General features: G+C 47.9%; 1 protein-coding gene across 7 annotated transcripts in view; it reads left to right on the top strand.

Moving 5' to 3' along the window:
• Positions 1–19,114, top strand: part of Gfra1 (GDNF family receptor alpha 1) — a 221,303-nt gene extending 202,189 nt beyond the window's left edge. For all 7 annotated transcript variants that reach the window (XM_075974539.1, XM_075974534.1, XM_075974536.1 and 4 more), the window contains 2 exons: positions 10,946–10,999; positions 12,034–19,114. In XM_075974539.1, the coding sequence (XP_075830654.1) occupies positions 10,946–10,999; positions 12,034–12,189 (210 nt within the window). In that variant the 3' untranslated portion in view covers positions 12,190–19,114. The remainder of the gene's footprint in view (positions 1–10,945; positions 11,000–12,033) is intronic.
• The last annotated feature ends 410 nt before the right edge of the window (positions 19,115–19,524 follow it).

Below are 19,524 nucleotides of genomic sequence, written 5' to 3'. Positions count from 1 at the left end.
CCTGTCTGGGGTACAGTTCAGAGACCTGGGTTCGTAGTTCATTATCACTTGGTTTTATAATAGCTGTGCTTACTGATCCTGTGACCTGCAGAGGGTGCAGCCACTACCTCCATTCATTTCCTGCAAACTGAAACGCATTTTAAATCTCATGTATGTGGGCACTTTGCCTGCATGTATGCCTGCGCCCCACGTGCTTGCCTTGCTTGTAGAGAAATGTTCTGGTACTGGAATTTACAGGTGGTTGTGAGCCTCCACGGGGCGCTAGGAATCCAGTTTGGATCCTCTGGGAGAGCAGTAAGGACTCCTATAACAACATAGCTATCTCTCCAGTCCCTTAAAAATAATTTTAAGCTAATTTCTCTTAAGCAACAAAATACAGCCATGACTATTGTGAGGATTAGCATGGGATCATGCAAGCAACAGGGAGATGGTTAGTTCTCGAAGGTGCTTTTGTCAGATAAAGAGCTGATTGCCTGCTGGAGTTAGCCTCCGAGAAGAAGATACCCAAGGGGGCTATGCTTTGTGTTACAATAAAATTCAGAGTGCCCCACAGACTAAGATGAAGAATCTTTTGATCTCCTTTATCCTTGGATTTGTCATTTCTCCTCTGGACTTGGAGAACCCCACTGCCTAGAAGGGTTGGGATAATTAAACAGATCAAAATCCTCCAGCTCTAGCGAGAGTTCTCTGTCACTGTTTTATATTATCGAGTTGCCCATTGCTGACCACGAGATAGGAGGAGCGTGGGCAAACAGGGCTCCAGGATGCATCTGGAAAATGGACTTGGGCTTTACAAAGCAGGCCTGCTCCCTGTCCTCGTGGGCATGGGGTTGAACCTCTTGTTCATGTTCACCTGTTTACTGTGCCTTCTCCTGAGGATTGTTTAAGACCACTAATCTCCAAAACTGAGGTGGGATGTGAAGACTAGCCCCACACTGCTAAATTCAGGAAAGAGCCATTCGTCTACCTGGGCTTGTGGTCCAGAGGGCAGTGTGGCCAAGCCCATCAGAAGGACAGTAATTCAGCCATGGACAATTGCTTAACCCAATTGCTGGGTAATAAACATGCTTAATAAAAAGGAATAGGATGCCTGCCTATCTTGGCTATAAATATGCTCTCTTGTTCCGGGTAACCTACGAGAATACCTCTGAGCACACTTAGATCACATACTATAAATAAATCCAATTTCTTGTATTCCCTACTGACCTTTTATCCTTAGCACTTCTAACCAACCGCGCCTCCCTGAATAAGAGGCTTCACAGCGCTTGAACTACGGGGCTCACTGTGGAGGAATCTGCTGGGAACCTCTGCCTTCCCTCTCCATTGCCTCTCTTATTTCAGACCCTGGAGGAGCCATATTACCGAGGACGATATCTAGAGGGGAAACTAGGAAATTGGGCACTGGGCAGATGTTAAGGGAGTTTTCCTCCCGAGTGGTTGTTCCTCTGCCTGCCAGGCAATTGAAGGGACCTCCGGAATGATGCAAGTCCCTCACCAGAGTACAAGTCACCCGTGCACCCGGTCTACCCTGACCTCTGGCTGCTCGGAGCAGCCATGTTTGCAGGCATTGTTACCGGTTTGGGGTTCAGGATTGGGAAGTCCCCTTTATGCTTTTTGTCCCTGTCCAAGGTAGCTCTGTCCATGTTGACTGGGACCTAGTTGTTGCTCCTGTAGTGACGGTCCTCGTCTGTCAACAGGAAGATAAGATCTATTCTAAGGTTTGTTCCATGTAAGGCTTCTGTCAACTAACAGGCAGCGGTCTGAGCTGTAGCCAGTCTTTAAGCATGTTGAGGTCTGAGGAAGTGTGTTCGGATTCCTATATTGCCAGTCCAAGCTGTAGAAAACAGCAAGTGCCAACCTCAGAATCTATGGCCAGCCTGTACAGAAGCGTGCCCAGCCACGACGTGGTAAAATGCAGGTGGACTGTCAGTGGAGGCTACAGGAACAGGTGCAGTCAGCATTGTCTTTAGGCTACTTGGCTTCCCTGTGCATTTTCTACAATATTTTCCTTTGCTAAATGCACAATTTAAAAAGATATAACTGTGATTTACCTTACCTGTCTTTTATTTTGTCAGCAGTAAGTATCACTGTCTTCTCAACAGAGAGTGGACAAAAGTGTCTGCTGCCTGCTTGGTCTTGAGACCATAGATTTTTTTTTTAATTTTAAAAAGTGTTTGTATATCAAGCCCTAGCTGCCAGCGTGAGTCGTAAGGCCTTTATGGGTCTGCACTCAGCTGTACTTCAATGCACCGGAGAATGAGAGGCTTAATAAATACCATCTGATGAGACAGGTCGCAGGTCTGATGAGTCGGGCTACACATGCTTCTCACTGAGGACAGCAATGGGTCTTTGCCGCTCTCTTACGGATCCTATGTTTAGGACATAGATGTCTTGTAGAGATGCCTCTCCTTCTCTCCTCTTTGCCTTATGCCATTGTTACTGAATGTTTGCACCACAGAACAACACCCTCCCTCCCCCAGCAGACACCCCCAACCAAAACGTCTTTCATGCATTGTTTAGCATCATTGTTAATTGGGCATAATTTTCTAAACCACTGCTCATAATTGCTTCTTGTCTGAATATTTTACTAATCAAGCAAGCTAACCATGAATGAAAACACACAGTTCTGTGGTGTCTTTCGCAACCTATGTTCGCCTCAACATGGGGAAAAGCAAAACAGAAGATGATGTGTGGAATTCCAAAGCGCCTCAGCATCCTGGTGAGTTTCAGGCCACGGTCTCCATGCTGCTTCTCCCCAGCCTGCTCTTAAGGTTGAGTCACAAGGGCAGATCTGGAGCATCCCTTTGTGTGTTAGGAGACCGAGGAGGAGGCCCAGGGATGTGTCTTCCTGGATACATGTCTGTTTCACGTTTCTCTCATGGCATCATTTTTAAAATCTTAAGGATGATCATGAGCCACTTTCTTTCATATAATGTTCTTAGGGTCTAGAGAGACCACTCAGTTGGCCATGACACCAGCCTGAGGGACTTGACACCCACCAGCCTGAGGGACTGAATCTGGATCACTAATCCTGATAAACAAAAGCCAACAGCCAGTGTCTGTAACCTTAGCAGTGGGGGAGAGGGTGGGGAGGAGAGACTGGCCCATCCCAGAACCCTCTAGCCAGCCAGTCCAGCTGAACTGGTGAGTTCCAGGTTCAGTTGTAAAACCAAACAAACAAATAAAAGACAGATAGATAGGGAGTAGCCTAACAGTACACACCTGCGTTTTCCAGCCTGCGTTCTCTTCATACCTCTCCAATCAAGCCAGTACCAGAACCAGCCTGCGTTCTCTTCATACCTTACCAATCAAGCCAGTACCAGAACCAGCCACTAGACTATGGTAGAAGCTGTCTTAACTGACACTTACTTAACCCTCTCAGAAGCCAACCCATCCTTTCATAAACATAATTGTGTCTGAGGTTCACTGAATGTTCCAAACCTGTTCTCCAGGTCTGCACCACCACCACCCTTGCCTTTGGAAACATAGGCTCCAAAACTGAGTGTGCCTGCTCTCCGTTCTTTTGGAGGATGCTGCTATGTAAATTATTCCAGTAACATGTAGATGAACAGCAACATGAGAAGGAATACTTGATTTAAAGAAAAAAATGAGTGTAATATATGAGAAAAGGCAGATTCACTTTTAAAAAACTGTCTTGGATTGGTGAAAAGCAAGATAATTATAAAAGTCTGCCCCCAAAATGATAAAAATTGTAAAAATGAGTCAAACAAATTCTACCTCTATGTTCAAGCAAATGAGAGTAGAGGCTGGGGATAAGGCTTGGTTGGCAGGGAAGGTGGAGGTCGCCTAGCAGGCACGAAGCCCTGGGTTCTACTTCCGTTGCTGTGTTGCCAGGCATGGTGTCTCACACCAGTAATCCCAGAGCTTGAGAGGTAGAGGCAGGAGGATCGGATGTTCAAATCATCCCCAACTACAAAACAAGTTTGAAGCCAGCTGGGGCCACATGAGAATGGATTGAAAGGAAAAAGAAAACCGGACAGTGGGTATTCTGTAGCTCTTAGTTCATAAATGGAGCTTACGCTAAACAAAAGCCAGAGAATTCTGCTTAGTGGACTTGTCCTTTAAAAGTGAAAGAAAGTACCCTTGTTCGATATTCAAAATCTCGTGTGTGTGCATACACCCATGCTTGCACACACACAGAGGCCAGAGGCCAGATCAAATACGGTGGATTCCCTACACTTGGAGATCCAGGCAGTTGTAAACCGTCCAGTGTGAGTTCTGGTAACAGAACTCAGATCCTGTGCAAGGACAGCACATTCTCTCAGTTGCAGAGATGGCCCTCCAGGCCTCAGCCCTTCGATTGTAAAACAGTTAGATACACCTATCGTGTGAGTTTCCATTGTTCTGTTCTCTGGTCAAGACAGAGAGTTTCTGCTCTGGGTGTAGCAGAAGCACAGACCAACTCTGACTATGGGCTGGGGTCAAGTCTGGGACCTTCTAGACTCCTCTAGAGCTTGTTTCCTTTTCACTAAGGCTGTGATGCCCATCCCCCAACCCCAGTCTGGCTTCCTTTTAGCTCACCAGGATGCATTATGAGAAACCTCATCTAAACGCAGTCCAGCTGGAGTCAGGTCTGCTCCAGGTGAGAAAGTCGCCTCCATTGACTTTGCTCGCCCAACCTTATGCCCGGTTTTGGCTTGCCCAGCCAACTCAGCCTGCTGCCCTGGGTCTTTGGGAGCCCGTGCAGGGTCTTTAGTAACTGGGGCTCAGTGAGGATTCTTCGCCAGGCCTTCGAAGCTCTTCTCACAGTGAGAGCCATTGACGGAGCCTCAGGCAATGGTGGGACAGTGGGTTGTGGCCCTGGAGGAGGTCAGGGTGAGCTGTGCAGTCTCTGTGGTGAGAACGCTAAGCACGACCACCGTTCGCCCTACAAAGGAGGCTCCCAGTTCACCCAGGCCCTCTCAGTCCTTTCCTTCCTCCTGACAGAGCTCAGCTCGAAGGAGGTGGGTTCCTTCCCTGCTAAGCACAGGCTCCAGAAGACAAATGTCCAGGCTCCGAGGAGAGCTTTTTATGTGCACTTGTTTCGTGATTGCCAGCTTTACTGCGAATCATTCGGGCCAGTGGCCGCAAGCAGCTGTTACCAAGTTTGTAGGGAAGGTAAAGTTTGAAAATAGACAGTGGAGAGATGTTGGAAAGGCTGGCCAACTGCTTGTGACCAGACTGGCAATAAAAACCTCTCCCAAAAGTCAGGAGCACAAATCTGAAAAGCCGCAGTGTGTGAAAGGCTTGAGAAGCTGCAGCTCACAGTTTAGCCAGGGTTCACTCGAATCCGCCTTCCTTCTGTCTGCCTTGTACGTGTAGAAGTTAATTTGCGCAGATGCGGATCAAGTACACTCTAGACTCGTTATGTAACAAGTCCTAGCCGTAGATGCCCATCCTCGGGTGAGGCTGTGTGATTCAGGTAATATGAGAAATAGGGGCCTGTGTGGTAAGTTACCCTGCTCGGTTTCCCTTGGGGTTAGGTGCACACCCTTCTCCCTCTGTTTGGGCTCACAGAAGAATATCACATATGAATATTTAAGCCGAGATGTGGATATAAGCCCAGGACTTTCACTTCTAAACTGTTCCAGAAAGATCTCTTGCACTGACTTTTTCCAGCCAGAGTCCAATCTTTACTGTAGACAAGACTCCTGTGCTAACGAGCCGGTATTGACAAGCGTGATAGATGTGGCAAGGTACTTAGCAAGAGCAAAGTTGATTGTGTTTTACAGCCTGTGTATTTCTCTGTTTATTGCTTGTATTCTGTCATTAAGCAAACAGGTTCCTAATATAGTGAATCTCTCTAATCAGTAAAGCAAGAGAGAAGAGAACCAGAGCACATTCATTATGACCGTTTGACTGCGGCCTGGACAGTCTGCTGCTATCGGATTGGGCAGCTTCTGCTGGTTTTATTTCCTGGAGTTAAGGCAGAGAGGGAGCGGCTTTTCTTCTGCATGGAGGAGAGCAGAGACATGTTCCATGCCCTGCTGGCTGACAGCTGCCTAAAATCCCGAGATTAAACACTGATTTCTCCACAGAAATGGAGCAGCAAAGCCAGGCTCTGCAAGGGTGCACTTTTAAGTCTCCAATTCCATAAACAGACCAGGCATGCTGTTCGCACCCCTGTGCTGTCCCCCAAAGTCCTGCAGAGCCTACCGTGGCAGAAGCAGGCGGGGACGCCGGTGGCAGCTATAAATTATGTGTATGCCTGTGTGTTCTGCACTGGAGTGCAGTTGGCACCAGGACTGGCTTTCCAAATGCTGATGCCTGAGACCACTCTGAGTCCAGGTACCAGAGGTTAGCAGCTGCTAATACATTTATTAACCCTCTGGTGCCAGAGACCAGGGAGGTCTGGCCTCCCAGTCACAGAGCCCTGGAAATTCTATTCCGGGACATGCCTGGACTTGTTGATTACCACCGGGGGCAGTTTTGAGACAGCTGCAGAGGGGACAAAGCTTATGGAGTCTCTGAAGGGTAGGATTCTGTGGTTCCCCGAGGCAAGGCTTTGTAGCATGCTCTTGCCCTTTTTAATCCTTGAGATGAAAACCTCAAGGCGCTGTGTCTTGGTGGTGACCTTTCACACAAAGCAGAGGCGGGGGGGGGGGGGGGGTTGCTCAAACTACAGGACCAGAAACTGATAGGAAACACTTAAATAAAAGACATTAAATAATTCACTTTTTTCAACATACTGTAATAATTGTTCAAATTAACAATTAGAAAAAACAGAATAGATGCTTCGTTTTCTCTGTCCTTTTCATTTTAAAAGTCATATCCTATTTTTAAGCCAGTGACTGTTAGGGTCAGTGTCCATGTAGGCATGGACTGCTGAAGCTCTCAGTCCGGTGTCTGTATGTCCCTACCGTGTTCCAGGGGCCCACAGCAGGGCTCACACCCTGTGCCAGCGCATCTTCCTGGAGCTGCTGGCTTTACCGGTTTGCATTTTGGTGATGACAGCTGGCTTCCCACATTGGGGCTTAGTTAACTCTCTACAGAGTCTCAGAAAGTATGTGTGTGTCTGTGTGTGTGTGTCTGTGTGTTTGGGGCTGGTTTTAGTTTCGCTGATTCCATATCAGTTTTCGGCAAGCAAAACAATCCTTAAGTATGTAAGTTCGTTGGCAAATATTCAACAGTCGTTGAAGGTGGGGGGGGTACCCTGTATTTTTACATTGAATTTATCATAACTGACTAGCAAGCCTATTTGCTTATTGATGTTTTCATAAACACCCAGGATGAAAATCTTTGAAACATAGAAATAACAGGTTTTGTGGGCTTCCTGTAGACACAGGGTTTCTTGAGGACATTGTGGGTCTTCAGTGGTTTGTTTCCAGTCCTCTGTGGTCACCGGGATTCGTGCTGTGTAGTGTGAATCCGGGCAGTGTACACAGCCCTTCTGTGGTGTGGGTATTAGACAAAGCTTGGTTGCAGTTAATTCCAGGGTAGGCATGGGCCCTGTGGCCTGCATCTCATCGGGTAAGGGACTTAACCCCACCTCCCATCTGTGTGCAGTCCTTTGATTTTGTTCTTGGAGTATCACTGCCTACACATTCTCCTTAGCGGCACATACCTTACAGTGTCTCCTGCTAGGTTTGGGCAGATCCTGCAAGACTGCTGTGTTTACCCTACTCGGCAGTCATGGTGATAACTCCAGCACCAGATGGCTCTGCAGGAAGCTTGCTAAATGCTTTCTGGAAGCAGGGTTTAGAGACCTGCCTTGGCCTGTGGACAGCCAAGCCTCTGAGAGCCGTGACTGGGAAGGCTACCACGGGGAAGCTGCTCTGGATTGAGCAGCACACTCTCACTTGGATTCAGCGTTCTGTTGTAGTTATGCCCAACAGGATTGCCTTCCAGCTATAAGATAACTGTTACAAGTCCATAGGCTGCTGCTGCTTTGGGGAGCAGGAGCCCATAGATGACAGACTTGGGTCTATTCTACAAAATGCATTTTCCTGTGCCAGTAAGTGGTCACTGCAGATGCTCTCTGAATGAAGACATAGCTGGGCAGTTTAGATGCAGCAGGCATGTTGACCTGTTGGAGAGCTTAGAAACATGTTATTTAGAGTGAGGCCCTCAGTGATGGGGCATAGAAGTCTACCCATGTGTGTGGAAACCCAGCAGAACGTCTGGCAAGACACTAGTCCTTTCTGGTTAGCGACTGGAAGTCCCATAATAGTCCTGTCAGCATGGGAACATTCTCCTAACACTGCCCCAGGTTCCACAGTGGCAGGTTCGTGGGTGCCGGTCAGGCAATGGGGAGGGCCACTGCGGCCCTCTTAGGTGTTGCTTTGCAATGACCACACTACAGCAACAGTATGAGTCCACACTGCCTCACAGTCAGAGGTCCTACAGTTTCCCCAAACCATCAGTGCATGGTTAGCTGGGCAGGAATCCCTCAGTGGGGACTTTGTCTTTTGTATCTTATGGCCAATAAAGAAAAGCCAGAATGGGATGTTTTAGCGCCATTTGGGTGCCTGGGCACAATTCCAATCTTGACGTCCTACACATTATTCTCTGTAGATAGCAGAGTGGTGGCTCAGACCTGCTGTTATTACAGATTAAAAGGAGGCTTTTGAGTAAGTTCAATTCCGCTTGAATTTCCCCTCTGATCTTCTTATTCATAACATTTAGTGACCTTTGAACAGCCCGGGATGCTTCGCAGTGTCTTGTTCTTGAAGCTTGCTTAAAGGTTTCTATTTCATATTCGCGGCTGGCATATGCAAATATGTAAAGATTATGATGCCTTCCCAGTGGCATTACGGTCAACAAATCACTCCTTGGGTGAGCATGCTGTCGTATAGCCTCGTGTGGAGGCTCACAGCATACAGGCGGCCTTTTAGCAGCCTGCCCCAGAGCTGGTGGGGAGCTCAGGTATTCCTTGACTCAAGGTGATGATTGTTTATCAGCGTTTGCCTTCTCCACGGACAAGCTCTCCGTTGGTGTCGAAGGATGCTGTCGTTAGGGCTGAGGGTGGGTACTGTGGGAAGGGTGGATTTGGGGAAGACAGAGACTGAAGCAAGTTTGTGTGTTTTCCTAGAACTGAAGAGTCCTGTATAGTCCTAATTTAAAAAAAAACCCAAAGTCAGACATGGGGGTAAATGCTGAAAGATCAGAGAAGCCAGCCACTAGAGAGATTTCTTACCTCTACTCAAACCAAATGGACTCTCCTTTTCTGCAAACCCTCAGGCTGAATGTCATGAGCTCCTGTCCCCTCCCACCTTATCTACCTCTCTTCGCTGCCCCAGTGCTGGGATTAAAGGTGTGAGCTTCCACAACCCAGTCTCTTTCTTTGATTGAATCTCGTGCAACCCAGGGCGACTTTGCCCTCCTGATCTTTCTGCTTCATCCTCCCAAATGCTAGGATTAAAGGTGTGTACCACCACTGCCCAGCCTCTACGGTACATGAGTGTCTAGCTCCACCCTCTGATCTCCAGGCAAGCTTTATTTGTCAAAAACAAACTAAACCTCACATAACAGTCCTGGTTGCATTCTGTCTCTGCAAGCATCTTGCAGTGTGATCAGTCATTTAACTCCTCTGGGCTTAAGTTGTTGGCGTTTATAAAATGAGTTTGTACTGAGCGTAATTGTCATGGTCCGTTCCTTGCCATTGTCTGAGTGAGGGAAATGTCCCTTTTACCGGGTCCTCAAGCATAAGCCCAGTTAAGGGGTAAAGAGAGATTAAGGCCTTCACTGCTTAGCCCACTCACTAGCACCTACCTTGGAGACAGTTTTTGAGTTTCTGTGTTGGGGTCTGTCTTGGTTACTACTCTATGGCTGTAAAGAGACAGCAAGAACCAAAGCGACAAAAGAAGTTATTTAACTAGGGGCTTGTTTATAATTTCAGAAAGTTAGTCTCGGTTAATAATGGCGGGGAGCATGGTGGTAGGCAGCCAGACAAGCAGCAGTGGAGCTAAAAGCTTTTACATCCTGATCCAGATCCACACACAGGAGGCTGAGAAGGGGAGGGAGGGGGATGGAGGGAGCTGAGGAAAGGGGTTTGGTCTGGCATGAACTTTTGAAAGCTCAGAGCCCACCCCCCTGACATACCTCCTCCTCCTTCCTAAACAGTTCACCCACAGGGAACCAAACACCAGGGTCTGTGGGGGCCACCCTCACTCAGGCCACCACAGGGTCTGTAGTGCTGTGTGAGCCCTCCAGGTCGTCCGTGTGCGAGTCCCTGCGGAGGTGCTTTAACCCCCACCGCAGAAACAGGCAGCCCCATGGACACAGTTTAGGGCCTGAATTCTCTCAGCTCCCTTCCAGGCCCAGCATTGGAAACATCGAGAGCCTGGAGCCTGGAGCAGGAGTTGGAAAATAAGGAAAGCAACAAGCTTCCGGGAGGCTGTTACTAGTGTGTGGGCGTGTCTGTTACTGCGTTTTAAAATAAAAGCCCTTTCCCCAAATTAGCACCCAGAAAGATAAATGAGTTACCACTTCAGAACTGTCTCTCCGGCATCCTGCTCCTGCGGCAGACACGGTGACAGGTAGCTACATCCTGGTCCAGCCTGTGCTGCTCCTGCGGCAGACACAGTGACAGGTAGCTACATCCTGGTCCAGCCTGTGCTGCTCTTGCAGCAGACACGGTGACAGGTAGCTACGGGGCTCTGAAATAGGGCAGCCCTGAGCAGAGACAGGCACGCAGGCAGGGTCAGCCACAGAATTCTGAAGACCTGGAAAGAAAGAATGCCAACTATCTCATTAATTTTTTATATTGATCCCATGTTCAAATGATAATACAGTTGGTTAAATAAAATATATAATTAAAATTAACCTTACTTGCTACCTCTTTATTAGACAGCCACTTGGATGTTGTAAATTGCAGATGGGGCTCAGAGTTGTAGCTCCTGTATTTATCATCCGGCCCTGCCCTAGACGGTTGATTAATGGGTCATAATTAATTACTCTTCCCTATTATGTCTGAGTGCCTTTTTCCCCTTTTGTCTCTTTCCAGGCACAGAAGCTGAAATCCAATGTGTCGGGCAGTACACATCTCTGTCTTAGTGATGTAAGTGCTATTTCTTTTTGTTCTTCTCTTTTAGGGACGTAGACTTCTGTACTGGGTAGATAATATGTAATATTTGAAGATCAGTAAGGTCTTGGATTCAGAAAAGATCTCATCACCCTCTGTAATGTCCTGATTTTGGAGCAAGGTGTAGAACTGAGATTCCGTGCAAAGTTAGAGCTAAACGTACAACTTGTGATCTTCACCAGAAAGCCAGCCTTAACACTAAATCCATTGTTCTGTGCTGAGCGATGCCTGAGGTCAGTGACCAGCAATCGTTGTGAATGCTGGTTCAAGGATCCTGACCTGCAGCTCCTCTGGACCCTCTACCCCTGACAAAGAGGAAATAGCTAGGTGTATTGTGTGCACTTTCTCTGCTGTGAGGGGAGGTAGCGTCACGGCCCCGAGCATCTGTGATGGCGCAGTGGAGGTGTACACCACAGAGAGAGAGAGAGAGCTGTGCTGGCCAGACAGAACGATGCTGTTCTGACGTAAACTCCTGCACTGAGGAACTAGACAAGATTTTGGCCCTGTGGAACTCCTCTTGTGGGGTTAGTTAGGGATTCAGGTTGTCTCTGGCATTCATAGTGAACGTCTGTCTCTCCATGAGCCACACATTCCCAGATGGTTCTTCCTGCCTTACCCCCTGGAGAGATTCAGCAAGAAGCCCCCTCCCCAATGAGGAGGCACAGCTGTTAGGTGGTCTAGAAAGAGAAAGGTAGCGATCCCCCCCCCACTAGACATTAGCGATCCCCCCCACTAGACATTTTCCATCCAAAAGGGTGTGCGAAGGAGTGAGCAGAAAGCATCAGCCCCCACTTGATCCAAAGGACCTATATCTTACCTAAGTTCATGGTTTCATCTCCTAAAACTAAAAGTTAGCCACTTGGATCTCAGTGGTTAAATCGCAGGGCAGCATTTTGTGAGAGTCTGCGGTTAGAGAGCGGGAAAGTGGGGTAGAGAGCATGGGTGAAATATAACGAGGAAGTGGGTACATGCCATGCCGCGGATGATAACGAAAACATTCTTTCTTACAGCCTGATTATGAAACGGATGGTCTGGCTGGTGCCTCCAGCCGCATAAACAAAAATTCTATGTCTGCTGCTCCCAGTTGCAGTCTGAGCTCACTGCAGGCTCTGGTGGTCACCACTGTAGCCACCCTGTTATCTGTATCCTTGGCAGAAACATTGTAGCCGCATTCAGAAAAGACGGAAAGACAAGCGAGAGAAAAGAACAAACCAAACTAAGCCACCTGTTTCCTGTCCTCTTGTATATCTGAAAATCCAGTTCTGCTGAGGTTTCATCCAACTGGAACTCTTTTGTTGTTTTTAAGGAAGCTTCTTGTGACCCCCAGGGGCTTCTGTGGAAGAACCACTACAGGGCTGACTCCAGACTCAGAAGGCTCCGCGGCATGGTGTGGGTTAAGGGGACCATTTGTAAACTGAATGTAAAGCAATCTTAAGGCTGTGTTTTTGATGGTGATGGTTATGGTGGTGAGGATGGTGGCGATGATGGTGGTGATGATGACGGTGATGGTTTTAACAGCTTAAAGTGTGTTCTCTCTACTGGCTAGAACAGGAGATGCTATTGACAAAGAGTCTTCCCTGTCTTATTTAATAGCTTTGAATTGTATTAACATGACTGCACCCTGATAATGATGACAAATGAAGGTTGGCCTCACGAGTGGACTTTTTGGACTCCGTCCTGTACTAAAAATGTCCACCTCTCTATGTACGTTCTGCACACAGTGTTTATGTACCTACCAACAATTCTGTGACCCTCAACAAAACAAAAAACCCGGTCACATCCAAATGGAGAACCTGTCATTCAGCCCAGTAGAGGAGAGGCGGCCGCGGGCCTCACACAGCGCCGGGATTGCTGACTGACCCTCTCCTGAACCTTGCCTGAGTGAGAAGCCCTTTAACAGGAGCCGGCTACGGCTGAAGTGCAACTCTTAATGCTTTTTACACCTACGACGTCACACGTAGAAAAGGTGTTGCTTTACTATTTAGTGATTCCAACTATTGGCTTTCTACGTTTTGAAAGTAACGATACGTCCTTGTTTTTTACTGATGGTTTAATACAGACACATGCAGCGTGTTTTCCTCTCATGATTAGTGCCAGCCCCAATATTAACTTCACCGATAACAGCTCTCAGAAGCAGACCCCCAGGAGCCCCCCCATGCTTTAGCTGAGACTGCATCACATTACTGTGGACAGGCAGGAGAAAACAGCAGCCCCTTGTAAAGGTGCCACAGTTTGGTGGCACAACTGGCAGTTGGCACAGCCCCAGTGCCTTGGCTTTCATGTTATGACAAGGGCAGCTTTGATCATGACTGGGCACAAGGGACAAGATAGCATGTGCTGCTCTCTTTCAAAGTTGATCCCGCCAGGGTGCACAGGAGTATCCGCGCTCCTGACTGTGGTGTCGTGGTCACCGTTTAGAGCAGTTTGGTTTCAGGGTCACCAGGCATCTGCTCTATCTACCCCTATGGCCTTTATCACAGACTGTGCCCCTGCAGAAAGGAATGGTGGTTTATGGATCTTGAGGGCTAACGTGGAGTCTGGAAAGGTGAATTGATTGTCAAAGATACACAGAGCAAGATCGGACTGTCTTGATGGGACATGTGGCTTACATAGCCTCACACCTCCTCCTGAGTCCTCTTCCTCGCCTGAGACCCTTGTGTGTGTATCTAAGCCCTGCTGTAGATGGTCAGGTTCAGAATCTTCAGCTGATTGCCTACTGGCAACCATCTTTCCCAAAAAGTGAATAAAGGAAAGAAATTCTTCCTCCATGGAGCTGTGGAAGTGTGATCTTGCTTCCCACCCTCAGAGAGACAGAGGCGGGAGCCCTGGGGCACACATACCTGCCCCCTGCTCTCTGAGATTGGCCTTGGATGATAACAGATCACCTGGGAAAGGGGGAAGAAGTCTGTGAAAGTCAAGAGATGAGCCTGGTTTTCAGTTCTTTTGGTGTCTGGGCACATTTATATCCAAATGCTAATGAATACCAGTGTAAAATACTCGGTAGCAGCATTTTTTTATGTCGAAATGTTTCATGGGGAACGCATCCGGCATCCACGCATGCCTGATCAGTGGGAAGTTCCATGAAGACTCGTACGTACAGCGAATAAACACCTTGAGTGTCTCAAAGCCGTTTAGGATGCCAGTCATGTGGGAGCATATCTCTTACAGAGCATATTTGGTTTTAATTAAGGTATCTCCATGTATCTACACTGGACTAATTGCATGTGGGTCTGACTGGGTGGGATCCACCTTAGGAAGCTATCGATTAGCCCTGCAGTCTACTGCAGCCCTAATTAGCTTCAGAGGACCACAGAGGAAACAGGAGTCCTATGCTAACAAGGGCAGCCTTCAACCAAGAACTCATAGTTATGCAACATGCAAATCAAACTTGGAAAAGCTCTTGCCAACAAAAATCTGGTTTTCTTTCAGAAATAAAAACACATGAGTGCTACCAAATCCTCAGTTTGAAAGCAAGTAGCTGAGGAGATAAACAGTGGGCGGGGCCTCGCTTAGGGACATCGTGGTGGGGAGACTTAGAAAACCAGCTCAAGTTAGCGGGCTTGTCATTCGAGATCTCAACTTGACACATTTGTCTGGAGAGTGGAGCAGGAAATATGTCAGTCTTCTCACCTGACCCTCCTAGAGCCCTGATGAGCAATTTGCCACTTTGTATCCCTCTGCTTTCCCTTCGCACAGACCAAGGTTTGGTCTGCTGGGGTTGGATTCCTTGCAGAAAGTTCCTCATGGAAGGAAGTGGCTTTGCTAGCATAGCAGACAGGTGTGTCCAGAGTGATTCAGAATCTAGCCTGCCCTACTTCAGAGAGAGAAGGCGACAGAGTCTCATGGAGTAGAAGCACAGTAGTTCAGCTCGGCCTTGAATGTCCTAGAGCAGATAGCCTTTGTGAGTTTGTCAGAGAGCACAGGAGGAGAGATGCGCACAGCAAGGAGGGGATTCGGCATGAAACGCCGCCTTTTTCCACATCTGATTTTTTTTAAAACCTCTAATAGAAAAAACTAGACATTGCACATTGCAAAGGGTTATTTTTCATCGAGTAAAGCGAATTGTATCTAGGTGTGATTGGAAGGTAGTTTCTATTTTGTTTGGAAGGCAATTCCATGTCTTGCAGTTAAGCAGAAATGTCTAAAGTTATAGCTTCAAGTTCATCCCAATACAGCACAGGAACTCTCCAGAGTCCTGAGTTTAATCCTTGTCTGTAAGTCAGACATTCCCAAACATCCCATCCGCTGAGTCAGAGACAAGAGAGGGTGAAAGTGTGTTTGAATCAATGTTTAGCTAGGAAAAGAGACATAAAAGCAGTAGGGGTTTATATAACTAGCAATTATTTTCTTAGATTCCAACATAAACGTTCTTCAGTTATTACTTACAAAATAGTGGACTCAGAGGAGCTATCGTTGGGAAATGTGTTTTTATTCACATAGCCAGACATGCACGACTTTCCTGATCCATGTGGACCAGAGGAGGGTTGCTTAAGTAAGCTCTCGTTTTGCCTTTTGAATGCCGCTCTGGTCTCCGTGAGTCACCTCCCTGCAGTCTCTGCTGGTGTTGCTTGTGCTCTTTGCCTGAGCGAATGAAACCATGGGAGACCCATCTTTTTAAGAAAAACCACGGCAACAGATGGCAGTGAATTACCATGGCCTGGGCACTGTGGCACCAGGCGGCCCATCTTCCCTGAGCCAACAGGGGTTGGAGAGATGAAGTGAAATCAAGGTGCAGCAAGCTGCCAAGACAGCCAATGGGCTGTTGACTTTGCTGATACCCCTGGGGCCATGTTCTTCTGATAAAACAGCCGGTGTCCTGAGAGAGTCGGGAGGTCTTTGGAAAGGAAGCTAGATAAGATGGTGATGAGGGAGGACTTCGCTTTTAGAAACCCTCAAGTAAAAGGCTAGGGCATGTGGCTGGGTAACCCTAAGAGCTATGTTTCTCACCCTGAGCAAGGAATCTCATGTCTATATCTGACATGTCTTCACTTTGATGCAGCTTTTCTTACTGAGCAGGTTTAAGTCTTTTCTAGAATTCTTCACGAAGAACCATTACTTAGGAATGATAGTCTGGCTGCAGAGGCCTTACTCCCGTGGGCTCCTCCTGTGCCTCTGTACGCACTCTGTAGGATGTCCATTTCCCAGGGAGAGAGATGTCTTAAGCTGTGGTTGGTTTGGTCACCGTCCTGTTGATTGGTAACGCCGCCGCATTTCCCTTTTCCTTTCTTGCCTGAGTATATCACAGAGTCTCTTCTAACGTAATCTTCACCCCAGTCACTCTGAATTCAATGCTGCCAATGTCCAGCCACGTCCCGTCAGATGCTCATCTTATGGAAGGAAGCCTGTCTGGAGCCAGGTGATCCAGCATCAAATCAGGAATGCCCGCCCCTCCCCCTCTCTTGAGAGCCCTCTTCACTTGGGTTACCCTGCCCCCAAGCCCTCATGGGAATCCTTTTGCTATCTGGGGGGCTCCCTGGTAGTCCCAGAGGCAGCTCAGAGTGACTCTTCATCTGAACGTGCCACCTGCATTTCTGATGAGTTCTGAGCCCCAGCCCGGAGGGGTGGGGAAGCCACACAAACCCAACTGCAATAAGCTGCCTGCAGACTGCTCCAGCCTGCTGCTAGTCATCAAGGCCCCTGAGGCCCCGAAGGTCTATCTCCAAGCTCATTTGACCAACGCAGCTGTGACTTCGGCTGTCTGCCGCTGGCAGGTGCCAGTATCAACATCTTGTCCCACTGCCACAAGGAGGATTTCATTTTTACTCCAGGGCAGCTGCCAAGCCCAGCACCAGCACCAACAGAAGGAATTCTCTGGGTTTTCTCTCTTTAACACACTCTGAAACCTCCTTACTAGTCTCCACTTTCATCTTATAGGGGATGCCAGGAGCCTGACCAGAGACGGACAGTTTCAGTCATAACATTGCTCCCGGCTTAATGCCCTCCCTCGTAGGTCCAGCCTATAACAAACACTTTTAAAATGCTGGTTGCCTGAAAAACACGGGACACCAAAGGGCTTCATCCTGCCCCATGGCAGCAAGAACTGTCCAGGCACATAGCTGTGCTGACCTTGAGTGGCACTTACAGTGGATTGGGATACTCCTGGGTCTAGGAAGATGCTCAGCTCACCGTGTTTCCTGCCAAGAACTGAGACTTGAGCAGTCGTCCTTGGAGGAACTGGGCATGACCAACTAATCCCAACAGATCTACATCTGCCCGACCAGTGAGCCTGTGGAGATTTTCATCTCCATTAAACAATGGTGCCAGACCCTTCCAGCCACTGCAGGGGGATAGCCTTTCCATTCCCCATCCCAGGAAGGAAGGGCCAACATCTGTCCACTTAGCACACATGGTAGGCAGGTTCTGACGCTGGCTGGACCACCCTTTGGCACAGCAGCTTCCCCACAAAGAACTGGGACATCGTAGGTTCCTTGGCGTTCCCAGGGGGAACACCTATTCCTGTTTACCTGCTGATTGGTGCAATCCTTTAGTTTGACACGCACTCTATAATAGGTAGGCTATGGTTCTTGTGTCTCAGTTCCTATCTGGACAGGCCAAAGCAGCTGCCGTGATGGGGGAGGCAGACACACCACCCTCAGTTCGAGCCAGACAGCCTCCCTGAAAGAACCCAGGCCTCAGATGGCCAGGAGCTTAGCATACAGGTGCATCAGAGGGGATGCCATATTGGTCAAGAGCTTTGTCACAAGCACGACAGTGGGGGACACGGGAGTGGCTTTGAGGATAGCAAAAAACAGGACTCATTTTGAAATAGTTTAGCGTACAAAACAATGGGTTTCATGATTCTGTTTTCATACACATCATTGTGGTATACTACTTCTATTTCTCCTCTCTCTCTCTTGTCTCCCCATCTCACTGATGCTCTTAATCTGGCCGTGTTTAAATAGCTAAACTCTAAATATCTGCAGGGAACTTTGATGCCCATGGAACACAACATAGATCCCACAGTGAAAGTGAATTGACATGAAGAATGGAAAATCTAATGGTTGCTCTGGTATAGGAAACTCAGGTTTGGTTTTATTTCATAGTAAAGAGTGGTCATCAGAGGGCAGAAAAGACTTTAACTATGCCTTCTAACACATGGACTGTAAGATACCATCAGCCCACCTCCTCTTCACTCAGGCAGGGCTGCACGGTCCAGCAGCAGCATCTTGGTGTGAAAAGTGTGCTTGATCTGAGTCTGGGTTGTTACTGTTCGTCTGCGACTGAAGGTGTTTCTGGAGGAAAAGAAAAAGAGAAAGCAAACGAGCTGTAAAAGCAGTCAAGCTCAGCTGCTGTGCTTTTCTGGATTCAGAGAGAGCTGATGTCCTCAGAGAGTTGAAGGATGGCTTCAGAAACCCCAAATCCAGAGCCTTGCAGCGTCCCTAATTATCTGGCTTTGCTCTCTCCTCTCTCACCCAGGGGACAAGGGGAAGCTGCCCATCACACAGCTCGCTTGAGAGAGTTTCCTGTGTTGTGCACATTATCCCTTGATATTGAAATTATTTTCCCTGTTTAATCCAGCTCCTGCTGAGAAGCTGTGTGAGATTTAGGATGCAGGATTTTGTCTTGTACTTTCCAATGGGGTTGCATCTTTTACTCCTAACCGGAGAATGTGTTTCAGCTGCTGCTGATCTGGTCGGGGCAGGTTAGTTTTAAGTAGAGAGGACGCCAGTTTCTAATGAGGTATTTTCAGAATTCTGACCTGAACAAGGGCCCAGATTCCTCCTCAGAGCCAGGATGGGAAGAAGAGCAGGTTTGGTAAGGAGGTCTCAGGTTAGGAGAGGCCACCTTGTGTTCACAGTGTTTCCCACACACTGAGGAAGGGGAAATTGCCTCGCTGGGCGGCAGATCTGCTGAGGACAGCCGTTCATCTCCCAGGTTGCCCGCGCATCTTCACTCAGTGGACCATGCTTCTTGCCAACAGAAGACCACCGACGCGTAGAAAGACAGTTTTCCGTTTGAACTATGGCAGAGGTTCGGTGATGTTTGAGTTTTCTGTCTGCCTCTTGCTCAAACCCTACAGAGTGTATGTAGTCCCTTTTGCCCCACCCCCAGAATATCCCAATAAACGTTCTGTTCTTTTATAAAAAAAAATGGCTTGTATTATTTTTTTGTCTTGGTGGCAAAGTCCCTGACAGAAGCAGCTTAAAGGGAAAAGGGTTTATCTCAGCCCACAGTTTGAGGGTACAGTCCTCACAGAGGAGAACATGGTGAGAGACCATGGGACTGTAATTCCTCACTTCACGATAGGCCAGAAAACTCAGGCTGGAAGTGGGGCCAGACTATAGCCCTCAAGGTCTACCGTCCTGCAGCAGCTTATGTCCTTCAGGAAAATCCCGCCTCCTAAAAGTTCCAGAACCTTCTGAAATAGTGTGACCAACTGGGGGCTCCATTTTCAAAGACTTGAACCTATGAGGAACATGTTACGTTCAAACCATAACTTGGGTGCTTTGATGTCTTTTGTTTATACCTTAATTTTTAAAAAATGATGTTAGAAAAGATTC

Source organism: Microtus pennsylvanicus, chromosome 5 (genome assembly GCF_037038515.1).
Source record: "Microtus pennsylvanicus isolate mMicPen1 chromosome 5, mMicPen1.hap1, whole genome shotgun sequence".
In the NCBI taxonomy this organism is placed as follows: Eukaryota; Metazoa; Chordata; class Mammalia; order Rodentia; family Cricetidae; genus Microtus; species Microtus pennsylvanicus.
Note: the sequence above shows the minus strand (reverse complement) of the source record. Positions and strands in the feature narration are given on the sequence as shown.